Genomic DNA, 14,013 nt, shown 5'->3' on the forward strand with positions numbered 1-14,013 from the left:
TACATCAACCACAACTAACCTCAGGTTTTGCAGTTTGTAGTTGCTTTTGTGTTCATATCCTGCCCTGGAACAATCAATTTAGATATGCCTCCTCCTTAATCAGATATAGGCAAGTTCCTTCCACACCAAACGAATACAGGCAGTAACTCTTGCAAGCAAAGTATGCATTCAATGTGTACTGTACAGAAGAGGCATCATTTTCAGTACAATGTGAAAAGTGGGCAGGAATTTCAATGTAAGTTAAGATAGCCGAGAGAGTTGAGCGCTCACTCATTAGAAAGTGCAACTTGAATGTTAAACGTATGAATTTGGTTAGGGCTGGCAAAGACTTTCATTCTTTCGTATACTATTGACCCCCCCCCCACCAATAGTAACACACTTTATAGCCATCCACACACTACTACCTACTGCCTGTGTCTACTGTCTGTCACTCATTTTGATTTCAATGTATGGCAAGGCGTAGTGCAACACCACAATAAAGCCACAACATTGGCACTAAAATACGACATAGATTCAGAATAAGTAAATAGTACATAACAGCAACACACACTTCTTTCCAGGCATTCTCACTTTGCAGCCTGAAAATCCGTTTTGGAAACTCATCAAGGGTACAAAGTGCTACGTAAATGACGCTACCATAAAATAGTATGTATGAAAGTTCAATTCTACCAGTGCGGTGTTTAATACAAAACTGTTTTATTTATTAGTTAGAATAAATAGAAAGGGTTTAGCACAAGCCGCTGCATAACAATGCTACTTAAGCTTCTCACTGACAATGAGAAGTAAAGCAGCTTACTCGCTGCATAAAAGAGGTCAGACGGATATCTAAGACGACACCATGAGCTCTTCGGAAGACCTGCAATATCCCAAGCGCCTGCTTGCATACACAGATGGATTTCTTGTCTCCAAGGTAGGAAACCCCAGATTGTGCAGACATACATCTAAAATAGCTACATATTTTATCTGTCAGGAAGTAGAAATGTTGATAAGAACCATAAAATGGGCCACAACATTTCTGGTCAGCAGTTGAACATTATGAAGAGAGGGGAAACATTTCAGATTGAGTTAAGAGAGGCAGGAAGAAAAATAAAGACTGATTTACATGTGATCGATCAGTAAATAGCTCGCGTAATGAATTTATCATATTTGGGCATATTTCTACAACCCCCGCATCCTCCATCCCCTTCAGGTGGGTATGGTGACACGAGAATAGGAAAGGACAGCCACCTGCCGTCTTAGAAGCAAGGAGACAAAACATTTTTGGGGCCTTAACTCCTAAAAATAACTTATTTTTATTAGATAGCGTTTTTCATGTAGCACCTCGTGCCTTCCATTTCTTTACTCTGTAAATTACTAGAGTAATTATTATTCAATTTAATGATAATCAATTTCCACAAAGAGGAAGGCTGGGATATTCAAGATTCTTACTCGTGATGTGCAGATCAAGGCTGATGTTAGTGATCAGAATTTCCTTAATGATTGCGAAAAGGGTAACTACGTTTGTAGAGGACATTCAGAAGGAGGCAGGGTCATCGGTTCTTAAAAAAAAAAAACATTTGTCTTGCATGTATCCGGTATAATGCTGACAGTTGCAACATGCTGAATATCGAATACATATTTAATACACGACACTCTATAACATCTACAGAAAAATCCACCCTTAGTCTGGGAATAGAAATGGAGAAGAAGCACGTAGATCTTGGAAATGACGTGTGGATCGTAATATTTTAACTGATTAAGGAAAATTCCTATTGCACGGCTTGAGGATGCGACATACATTGCAAAACACTGTCTGCACGGTTGTCAAGTTAAAAATATGAAAGACACTCTAAAAGGTGCTTCCTAATGTCTTTTTTTACAGTCTCTCTCTAAAAGCTGCAGAGTAATCTCATCCAGTGTCATGCAAACGATTCTAGCATACATTTTAAAAATATATCCTCATTTGGAAGTTTTCTCCTTCCATCAATGTCATCCTTTTCCCTTCCTGAGATAAAAGACATGAGGAGCACTTTGTGCATCTGATTTAAATCTTCATGTCATTTGGAATGTGCACTTAATTATAGAGTCAACGCAACCAAGTATTTTCAGTCATGTATGATTTAGTAAATCCACCTGAATGTTTAATTTTAGTGATATCAGGAAGTTATCTACTTTAGCTGAGGCGTCATGGATAGTTGAATGGAAGCTGTTGGGACCCATAATATTTGTCTAATTTTGAGGGACTGTCATTCTTGCTCTCTGTCCTGTTAAGACAGTGCTGGACCTTTGTGCTGTTTGACTCGGGGTGACATTTGACATTGACTGAACTGAACTAAACATTGGCATTGGCTGATGTAGAGCACATTTTTAAACGGGCGGATTCACATAAAGTGACTGCACTGTTTGACTCACATTGGGACCTGGAACAACTTGATTTACAACTGGACTTGGCATAGGCTGAACCATGTTAACAGTTGGAACTGGTGGATAAACCATGGGCACTTGTGTCACTTAATTATAGGTGTACCAGGAACAATCTGATTTGGGCTCTGTGCAACTGGAGCAGTTGGCACATTCAGGACTATATTTTGTACTGCTTCACTTCTCGTTTCTACCTCAACTGAGTGATACGGTGGTGGACGTTTCATCCATAACTGATTAATAAACTCATGATCTGAATTACTTTCACAATAACTGCCTTTTTATTTCCAGCTTCTGCTGTTTATCCTGCTTTTTCTGATTTCTTTTTGGTCTTTGGCTTTGTACTCGCATCACCTTCCTCTGTAATAGCTGGACCCATTCTGACTACATCTAATATAGCAGCTCTCTACATTTTTTAAACTGCATCTCATCTAGCTTCTGAAAGGTTTCTTAATTGCTTTCGGCGTTCGATTCTAGCATTTAGCTGACATTCCTTTACGGGCAACAAGTTCACAAATACTAAGGGCTTCAAATTGAATGGGTCTCGGACACGGTTTCATTTCATAATTTTTTTGTCTCAAAATGTCTAAAATTCTCAAATTAAGTGTTCCATATTGGGGAAAAGCCGAAACACCTTCTTTCTCAGTGATTTTAGACCATTGTGCAAGCCAAGTACATGCATGGAAACCTTTAGTAGATGATACAATATAATATGGAGTTCCTTCTGGTGACGTTCCTATACCATCTCTTACTAGAATAAATACATCTCCTTCTAACCCACTTTTAAATGATTTAAAGAACTTCATTTTTGGTCAAATTCAATTAATCACAACTTTTCAATCGATTCAGGAAGCAACATCAATCCCAGGATTTTTTGCTTTCGCTGTTCTCAACCAATAGCAACACAGCACTGTCCATCAATATCAGCACAGCTTCACACCGACCGACCACAATATGACATCACACTCACCTCTTTCAGCAATGCAGTCAGTTCATAATTGCCTCTCACACAGTCGCTCACAGACACCTGATGCAAAATATTGTGAGCAAAAATCAACAACCTGTCTGCACACAAGGGGCATATTAATACTCTGTTTGCCCCAAAATAGCACCAGTGGGGCACCATATTTATGGAATGGTGCAAGCCGGTGCAAAGGGTAGGCTAGCGTAAAAAAAAATGGCGTTAGGCAGGTTAGAGTCAAAATAAATGATTTTAACCAGATTAGTGCCATTTTTTTATGCTAAGGGGCATATTTATACTCTGTTTGCACTGAATTAGCCTCATTTGTTTTTACTCTAATTTTGTGCAAAACTAACTCCATATTTATACTTTGGTGCTAGACCCGCCTAGCGCCAAATTTATGGAGTTAAAGTCATTTTTGGAAGTGGAGACCTACCTTGCCTTAATGAGATGCAAGGTAGGCGTTCCCATGTATAAAATGACTCTATGACCGGCGGTATACTTTTTGGCGCAAACCTGGGCTAACGCAGGTTCGCGTCAAAAAGTATAAATCAGGGCCTATTAATCCTCACACTTCCGTCACTTGTAGGCACAACTCTGAAACTTCATCAATCTTCAGAACAAACCATGGGACAGAAATCAGGGTGAACACATTTTACTTTTGGACTTGGCAATCGCATAAGGTCAGTCCTATCTCCCTAACACAAGACAGAATGGTTCTTTCCCTTATGGGACAAACCATCATTCTGCTACCAGAACTGTTGTAGCATTTTCATTCTTCACAGGAACCAATGTTCTTTGAGGTTGATGAATCTTTAGACCCAGTAATTAGTGTGGTAGAACCACTAGCACAATTTCAAATAAAACCCAATTAATATATACATCATGACAATGTGGCCATGGAAGGAAAACTGCAGTTGAAAATAAAGTTAAGGGATTCATTACAAACACAATGTCAAAATCATGTAGACTATTTGCAATACCAAATTATAAAGATACATAATCACCAAGGGTTGCCCAAGGCGATGAAACAAGTTCAGACAAACAAACATTAAAAGAACTGAGTGTTCAAGAATGACAATACATATTATTAAAAGAAATATCTGAGATGCAGATATTAAACGTTACTCAGGGTTAGCAATCTTCTGTCTGTTTAATTTAGCAGAGTCATAGTTTAGACTGGGCGGTGTTAAACCCTACAACTACCCAAGTCAGGGAAATACTGTGTGGGGCGAAACACACAAGGACAAAATACAAAAAACACAAAAAGGAAAAAAAAATTCCCAAACTGTAAACTACTAAGGTGGGCAAAAGATAGGTAAAAAGGGAAAGCATCAGAATATCAGAAGCTTGATCAAAATAATTGTGAAGGGGACAGATAAAGGTTTCTAAGTCTCAATGGGACATCTCAAGGGACAAAAGTAGAGAGGAAGATACCTCCCCAGGGGGCTCAGCATACAGAGACTCTTCTTCAGCAAAACATCTGGAACTCTGTAGATCTGAGCAGCATCTGTTCGCATCTAACCAAAGTCCAAGTAAACATTGACACATCAAAATTCGTAATGTATTCTGATTCACCAACGATATCAGTCCATGTCCAGTTGAAGGGGCATCACCCAATAATAATCTATCACACAATTCCAAGTTGAAACATACCCTTTCTTTCCCAAGCTTTCCATGAGAACATCTTCCATCCGCTGTGACTCCACTCAGTTTGAAACAATTGTATACAGTGTCAATCCATGTTCCACAATGTTCTCTTTTCAAGGGCACTACGCTACATTCTCTCTATGTCAGTGCTTAATTTGTAAGATATTAAGTCCAGGTGCTCAATTATTTTTGTAGGAGGCCACACCTAATTCCCCGGCTCCATCCACTTACTCCACTGGCCCCACCCACTTACTTTGTAGGCTACACCCCCATTCTCAACTGGAACTGCTGAAGGCCAGATGTAATATCCGATCTGAATTTCAGCAAGGGAACGTTCCTCAAGTAAGATTTTGATAAGAGGTCCCCCAGCCCTGTAAACATTTTGAAAAATATGAAATCAAAAGTGCATTTAAAGCACAACTCTGGAATAACCTAGCTAAAATGACTAATTAATTGAAAGGGGCATGTGAAATATTCCAGTGCTCTATGTGCCAATTTGGGGAAAGGACAATACTGGTGTATGTGCAAAGGTGCTTTGTGTTGTCATTTTTAACAGAGTCTAATTTGGTGTTTTTAAATATCCAATGTGACAAAATAAACCAAAATGTTCTGAAAACAATCTAAACAGATACATTGAATAAAATCATGTAATACACTTGAATAAGCCACTTGTCACTTTCAGTAGCCAAAGGGCTTTGGTTCATAAATAGATGAGTATTCCATTAAAGTGATTAATTTTAGAAAAACAATAAAAAAAGATGATTACAAATTGGGCTTGTTGCTATTACTCAGTCTGATAGCAATATAGGTGCATTTATAAGCAATTCAGAATAGTAAAAATCATGGAACTTTACTGGTGTTTCCAAATTTAGTTCTGTATCACACAGACAGGACCGATTACAAAAGATGCACATGTTCAAAATATTACCTTTTAATTGAAGATTTGTATCTTAACATAAAGCACAGAATAATGTCATCTCCCCAAAAAAGTCCTAAAACCTAGGCCAAAAAACAGAGGTAGTGGCTGAGCAGTTTGAAACTGACCATATCTCAAGTCATACATATTAGTGCAAAATGAACACAGTGCCATACAAACTATTCAAAGACAAAATAATAAAAAATAAAATATAGATACATACAAATACACAATAAATATATGTTCTAAAATTAAAAAGAAATAAAAAGAAAATTACAAAATAAATAGTATGTATAAAAAGAACAATAAATATAGCAAACAAAGGAGACACATAAATACTACAAACCATTAAATTGACACTGTCAATAAAGTGTTACAAATGCAAAATAAATAACATGTATATACTAGAACAATGATTAAATATCCAAACATGGTAAAGCCTAACTTTTTAACTTATTTGAAACATTGTAATGGCATGTGTTTTGTCAGTTGGATTGGGCTGGCTATTTTTCCAGAAAAGCCCACAAACTGTCTAAGTTGCTTGTGCATTCCAAGTCTTCCTTTTTTCGTGCTTTACTCCTAGTGCCATGAGCTGCTCTTCGTCCTTTTGCAAGCCATGACTGAACATAGGGGATGGGGTTGAATCTCCTAAATGGTGGTCCAACAAGATTTAAAAACATGAAAGAATATGTTGTTTCAGTCAGCAATGATGCTCTTGTATGTGCATATTAGATTCATTTGAGAAAAGCCCCGCTCACATTCTGCAGTACTGATAGCAATAGTTGTAAGGCTATTAAAAGCTGCTTGAACTGCCTATTAATTTCTTTGCCTCCAGATCCCTAATACTCTTTGTAAGCATGTATGGTTTGTCAACTGCCAATGTTGAATCTTTTACACTGAGAATCTATATCACTTTTACCATAAAGAGCAGGTAGTTCATCAGGCCAGTAATGTTTGTATAAAACTTTCACTTCATTCATCAGTATATCATAATCAGCCTTTTTGTCAGTAGAAATAGTACCTCTTGTAGACAACAAACAATGTCTTAAATTTTCTGCAAGGCTGCAAAACAATTGTCCCTGTTCAATGATTTTGTCAGTGGTCTTTCCTTTGTGCAGCACCACAACTTGGAATATATTTTGTTCTATGACCTTTTTACACTGTGAGAAATGGTTCCCTTGCCTGTCTACCATTGCCTCAAACACTGCTATTTGTCGACAAATAGCTCGATGAGCATCAATGATTGTAGAGTCACATTTCTGTAACTCAAGTGATCACTCTGATAACTCCTGAAGAGCATCACACATGAGGCCAAGATTAGCAACAAACTGGATACATGCTAACCGCCTGTGTACATATTTTGTGTTGAACTGTCACGAAAACCATCATCAACTGCATTAGTAAAGAGCTTGTAAAGAGCAGGATAAGCATTCCAAATAGTCTCCACTGTTCTGAAGCTTGATGCAACCCAATGAGTATCTAACACTCTACCTATTCTGCAGAGCTGAATGTCAAGAGCTTCTGCACATTCTTTTAGCTCAAAACGGTTTTTAACAGATGTGGAAAATAGAGAATACAGCTTATCAAGTACGTTTTTAAAATGATTTGTAGCACCAATATCTTTCATCACATCATGAACTGCAAGTTCCAGGCGATGTGCTGGGCAGTGCCAGGCTACAATACTGGGAGAGATTTTTTCGTGCAACTTCTTTACAACACCACTGTGGCGGCCAAACATTACTGAAGCCCCATCACAGGCAACTGAAACCAGGCATTTGGAGAAAAAGTCCTCAGTTATGTTAACTGGATCTTTTTTTAGTGCAGATAGTAGACTGCTTACTATGACATCAGCTGACAAATCACTCAGCTCAACGAGGTCAACAAAAAATATTAGCTGGGAGTCCATGCCAGGTAGCTGCATTCGCATGAACACAATTAAAGAACTTTTTCTATTTAAAGCAGGAGCTTCATCTAGTAAAACACTTAGGCCCTCATTACGACTTTGGCGGTCTTACTAGAAGACCACCGAAGCCGCAGGAGCCACTATACCGCCAGTGCTGGCGGTATTGGTGGCTCCGTATTATGACTTTTCCGCTGGGGGCAGCCATCGGAAACAGTGTTTCCATCCTCTGGCCCAGCGGAAAAGTGACATCAACATTGCAGCCGGCTCATAATAGAGCCGGCTGCAATATTGATGTGCAGCGGGTGCAGCAGCACCCATCGCACATTTTACTGCCCAAAATTCGGCCAGTGAAATTGGAAATGGGGCTGTGCCTGTGGGCCCCTGCACTGCCGATGTCAAGTGCATGGGCAGTGCAGGGGCCCCCAGGAGTACCCCGAGTCCCCCTTACCGCCAGCCTTTCCATGGCGGTGTTTACCGCCATGGACAGGCTGGCGGTTGGAGGGGCCGGCGGTATGGCCTTGGGTTATGCGCCACGGTCTTAATCCACTGACGGTACACCGCCAGCCTGTTGGCGGTGTTACTGCCAGCCGCCAGGGTCGTAATGAGGCCCTTACTTTTGGGGAAAGCTCAATCATTTTGGCAAATATCTTCTTCTTCATTCCTGAGGATATGTGTTGTTGTATGTTTGAGCGAGCCACATTGGAGTGCAAAATTCGCCCCATATCCAGTCCGTTTAACTGGTGGCAGTCTATCTCTATTTCAAAACCGTATGCTGACCTGTTCCGCTGTGCTTCCTTATCAGCTACACGGAATACTCTGGCTGTTGTTGATATTTGTGCAGATTGAGCTTTTGCAGTTACTTGCAATAAAGGATATTTTTTAGCGTTTTCCAAGATTTTTTAAGTTGTAACATGAGGTTTGGTTTGTGCATGTCCTGCAATATTTTTCCTCAATGATTTCTGCTGTTGCTCTATATTGGTGCCATATGCCTTCACAATAGACTCAGCCCATTCTTTGGACAATTTCATTCCCCTGGATTTCTTAGCACCAAGATCATGAACTTGGCGACACACAGAACAGCCATGGTTAGGGCCTTTAACAATTTACCATGGATATTTGCGTTGCAAATACATTTTTTGGTCATGTTTCCAACCTTTCGGAAGAACACCTTTCCTAAAAACTGTGGCTGCATGTGGTGTAAGTGACATTGTGTAAACTGGTAGCTGGTGCTTGGTGTTTCCTCTGTCTCTGTATCACTCTCCACAGCATGATGCTGTTCATCTCTAAGAGGACTGTCTGTAGGGGTGATAATTCTGCTGCTAGTAGTGGTGTCACTCTCTTCTAGTGCCTTCTCTTGCACTTCATCATCTCCTTTGTTTCCTTCATCCATTATAAGAACACAGCCTTTTCTACCAAGCTTGCTAGCAGGCTACTCATCATCTTTGGGCCTACATTTTGTGAAGTAGCTTCAAATCTTCTTCTGTCCAGTGTGTGAAATTCTAGGGAAGCAAAGTGAAAGAAAACACCCAAGACGTGTGTGAGGTGTAATGTGAATTCATCTAACAGGCACAGTTCTGAACAAGCATAATATTTATTTGCACGAAGCACATTTCTGCACATGCACAACTATTGCCATGACTCTAATTACAAGTACAACCCAAATAGATCCTACTTTGCCTACCCAAATTCAAGCCTTTTCAAATTCATACGCCTGCCCCACAGTGCTTACTCGAAAGACACACAAAGTCTTTAAAGTTTGGCTCACCTTTAAGCTTTGGCTTTCAGTATTACTACAAAAACAAAGTAGGATTCATTTTGGATGACCTTGGTTCAGCATGCACAAGACAGGGGTGAACATGGCTTCCACCAGACAGTTATTATGAATTGCCTGCATTCTTGTAACTGGAGGGTGGAGCCCAAGGCAATGAAGTGAAGGGTTTCCCTTACAAATTCAATGAGGTCCTTGGCCTCGTTAGCAAAGGGGCGGTGATTAGTTCTTCCTGACAACTGCCATTTGGTGTATGGTATGGGGGCAGGTGAGACTTTAATTTGTTGTTCAAGGAGAGAACGTTTCTCTGCCAAGCCTGCTTTTTTGTATGTCCTTCATTGTTTCTTCAGGAAGGTGCAGATAACTCAGAATTACGAAAGACTCAGTGGCCACATCAAGATTTAAATTTAAGACCTTGAGATCAAACATAGATTTCTGGAGCGAAAATATTAGCCCACTGATAAACCAGAACCAGCAAAGCATTTCTTGCAAAAGAAGGTAAACAAAGCGAACAGGAAGTATTTAGATTACTCTTATGACTAAATCTGTGGAATATGGCTGAAGGCTTTGGGCAAGTGCCTGGAGGATTGAGCATTGTATGAAATCTGGAGGAGGCAACTCACACCGCTACTTCTCACAAGACAAACAAAATAGATGAGGAGTTAAACAACAGGCTGTATTGAGACCGCTTTTCCTCGAGAAATACAGACAAAATATATAAAGACAGCCAACTGTGTAGTGACAACCCCAGTTTGGCAGCTAAGAAGATCAGTTGCTTACAATGCTGCAAAGGTCTCCAAGACAAGAATAACAAATGGGCCTCTATCAGTTAGTTGCCCCTTCACCCTGGGTCCAGGTGCCACTGAACCTGCTGCAACAGTTACACCCATGAAACTCATTAAACTGTCAGTACACCTTCTGCCTACCCCAAAAACCAATAATGGCACAGAAACCAAAGAAAGCCTCCCTAAAAAGCATCAGGCACATTGACTTTTCTGAGCAAGAGAGCGTATCTGAGAGAGTGTTTTTAAAAACCCACCTATACATTCCTCATTTTACTGTGCGACCTGCTGTTGCCTCACACATGCCATCATGGTCCCAGTCACTACTCTTAACAATCACAATCAGACACATATTCCTGACACAACACAAGTAACACACCAAAGCAGAAATATGTTCCTGACACAGTTAAGCCCAAGACACCATTCCTTAAACACAACCAGAAGAACATACTTTAAACACACAACTCAGTGGGTCTAAGAACACACTTTAAAGATTCACAGCAAGGCACACTTTCCAAACAAACACACATTTATTCCACTCTCAGAAATCTATTTCTAACACCCGTAGAGCCAAACAGAGAGGGCACATAAAACAGACATATACAATAAGATGCACACCTTCTTAACATATACACTCACTCAGGTACATTTTCCTAACACCCACACATTTTACCTACACTTAAAATACAAGGAATGTTACTTTCATACAGACCCATAAATGGAAAGTAAGGCACATTCCTTCTCTTGTGTCTCTCATTCACACGCACGTACAGACACAGGCTCTCTTCCTCTTTCAGCCTTAAGTTTCTCCATTCCATGTGTGAATATTTCATTCAATCCATTTTTTTCTTTTCATTATGGCAATTGCTGTCACAGGGCTTTAATAAGAGAAGCAGGGTGTGCATCAGAATGCCAACAATAAAACATGTACCAGGCCTGGCACAAAAAGGCTCCCAACTGATCTAGTTGCAGAAGATGTTGAACATTGGGCAGTTCTAAGTTCCAGTCCATTTGTCAAAATTGAAAAGGATTTTACATAACCTTATGGGAACACTGATGGGTCTCTCAAGAATCACATGCAGAATATATTGGACTCTGCTATATGCACAATATGCACCTCTCTGGCATATGCACTGCCTGTATCTGATTTATGCACATCATTTAGTCCTGCACTATACCCAATAAGGACATCTAAAGGCTCTGATTATATGCATATATCAAATCTCCAAAATGTGCATATATCATAGGCTCATGTAAAATGCAATGACACAGATATGCCTACAGTATACAAAGCAGACCCTTTGTATATGCACAGTATATAATGCTGTGGTATCTGAAAATAACACTTTTCAGATGTGCAGATGACCTAAGCATTACAGAGCATATAATTGAGGTCTGCAAACTGCACATACCTGAGTCAGAAATGTCCAGCTGTGTGGTCTTCTATTTGGTTGACCTATTATATATGTCAAGTTGTGAAAGCCTCTACATACGTATCTCATATGCACTTACTCCCGCATCACGACTATCTTTGGGGCCTCCCTCCTCACTGCAGCAGACACCTCGATCCGTCATCCCGTTCACCACTCCCACTGCAATCCAGTCATCACCCCCACGGGCATCGACAAAGGCAATAGGCCGAACATTCTTTCTTTAGGCATGTTAATAAATATATGCAAAAAATAGTGTATTAATATTATTTCCTGTATAAACAAATGTGCAATATAGAGGCAGGCTGGAAGGTAAAACATTGAATAACCTCTTTATTAAATAAAAGTTTTAGGTTTGCATTATAAGAAACAAACCACAACATACGCGAACCCTGGTTTTGACAGACCAAAGCTCCACAAAAACAGTACTACTCATAAGCCATGCCACAAGGGCAGAGTACAAGTGTGTAGACACAGAGGAGGGCATACTGCAGGCAGAGATTCCCAAACTGAAGGTTTGCAATTTATGTAAACCCTGTCTTAAAAGGGGTGGAGTCCCATGAGAAGCCATGCCCTATCAAACTGAAGGACGGCAAATCTCATGTCCCCCACAACGTGTCCATGAATTGATGAGCACTTCTTTAAAAGCTAGTGCGAAACACAGAACAGCCCGAGAGGGAAACAAGAACTGACCAGAGAAGCAGTGGTTAATTTGTGCTTGATGTTTCCGGTGCTGAGCACCGGCACTTATTTTTGAGGGCCGGCACTTATTCTTAATGCCACAAGAATTTGCTGCGAGCAAAAGACACACATGGAAAAGACGGAGGAAGAGAAAAATGAAAAAGCGTCACAATTAGAGAAAGCAAAAAGCTGCAAAAGGGAGTGGCTTTAAATGGTTTGAAAAGGCCTGAGAAGGGGTACTGATGTAAAACAGTACTGTAAGTGCGCTCAAGAAGCAACAACCATATGGCATTTCTTCAAATGCTAAAACGTTTACAAATATCAGGAAAACAAAGTTAAAAAGATTATTCGAAAGCCAACTGTGGGGGTGGGTGGGGCGGTGGGGGGTTTAGGTGCTTGTTGTTGTTCCCGGTCGTGAGTGTTCACAGGCTGCCTCTGCGTCCGTAGGTTGTGGTGCAGATCAAGAAATGAAAGTGGGCAGGCAGCTGGAAACCTAGCTGCTCTATTAACAACAAGCAGACACATTATTATCACTCAGCAATCAGGATTATGCAGCACGTCGTCTGGACTGGCATTTGCAGTCCCAAACGAACCCTATGACGACCTACACTACTTTAACAAAAAACAAGAAATAAGAGGTTGCACTTTTCCGGGCATGTACCTCAACCATTAAACAAGACATGCTTGCTTAAGTTGAAGTTCACACTACTTGCGCATGTAAAGGCATGTTACAAAAATAGAATAAATGAAATCATTACTTACTTTTACTACTTAATGCCTTTTAATTAAAGGCAGGCCTGCAGCTGCTGTGCTACTCTCTGATTTCTTATTCTGTCGAACGACTAGCTCTGCAGCTGTGCAGTACTCTTGGGTGGGACGCGGGCAAAAACCAGGGCACTGGTCTGCATTGTGTCAACTCGGAGAATACACGACGAATAAATGCCAAAGAAGGACGGGAGGGGCTATCCCCTTTTTCAAGTGTTCAATGGTAGCCTGCGCTTACACTACTGTGATTGATGGACCCACCTGTCAAGCTGACACAGCAGGGACCCCACCCAGTCAGTTTCTGGCAGTGAGTGTGTGTGCCTCATAAAGCAGGCCGAATGCGGTGTCCAGTTTTTAAATATTTTACAACACTGAACCGAGGCAATCATGGATTACTGTTCGATAAATCTTCACCAGGGAGGCCCTGTGAATTTAGCAAGCTGATATCTCATGTAGCCCCGGCCCTGAGAAAAAAGTGCTGGTGCTAAGCACCGGAAACCACAAGCACAAATTAAGCACTGCTCTACGTCTAAACAATAGAGTCTATTAGCAACTTCTAGACTTCTCGTGGGAAAATAGTCTGAAAGAAAACTCCTGTTATGGAATTAAATCAACATTTCCTGCACAATCATAAAATACAAGCTTTAACGGGCCTCCCTCATGTAAACACAAGAGAATTTTAGCAATACATGTAATTAATACGTTTTAATAAAACACAAATAGGATGCAAACTTATAAATTCAACATTAATAACACT

The 14,013-nt window shown here is 40.3% G+C and overlaps 1 protein-coding gene across 1 annotated transcript in view; it reads left to right on the top strand.

Annotated features, from left to right (window-relative positions):
* The first annotated feature begins 838 nt into the window (after positions 1-838).
* Positions 839-14,013, top strand: part of ASMT (acetylserotonin O-methyltransferase) — a 457,737-nt gene continuing 444,562 nt past the window's right edge. Inside the window, exon 1 of the mRNA XM_069203172.1 lies at positions 839-910. Within this exon, the coding sequence (XP_069059273.1) occupies positions 839-910 (72 nt within the window). The remainder of the gene's footprint in view (positions 911-14,013) is intronic.

This window comes from Pleurodeles waltl, chromosome 8 (assembly GCF_031143425.1).
Source record: "Pleurodeles waltl isolate 20211129_DDA chromosome 8, aPleWal1.hap1.20221129, whole genome shotgun sequence".
Taxonomy (NCBI): Eukaryota; Metazoa; Chordata; class Amphibia; order Caudata; family Salamandridae; genus Pleurodeles; species Pleurodeles waltl.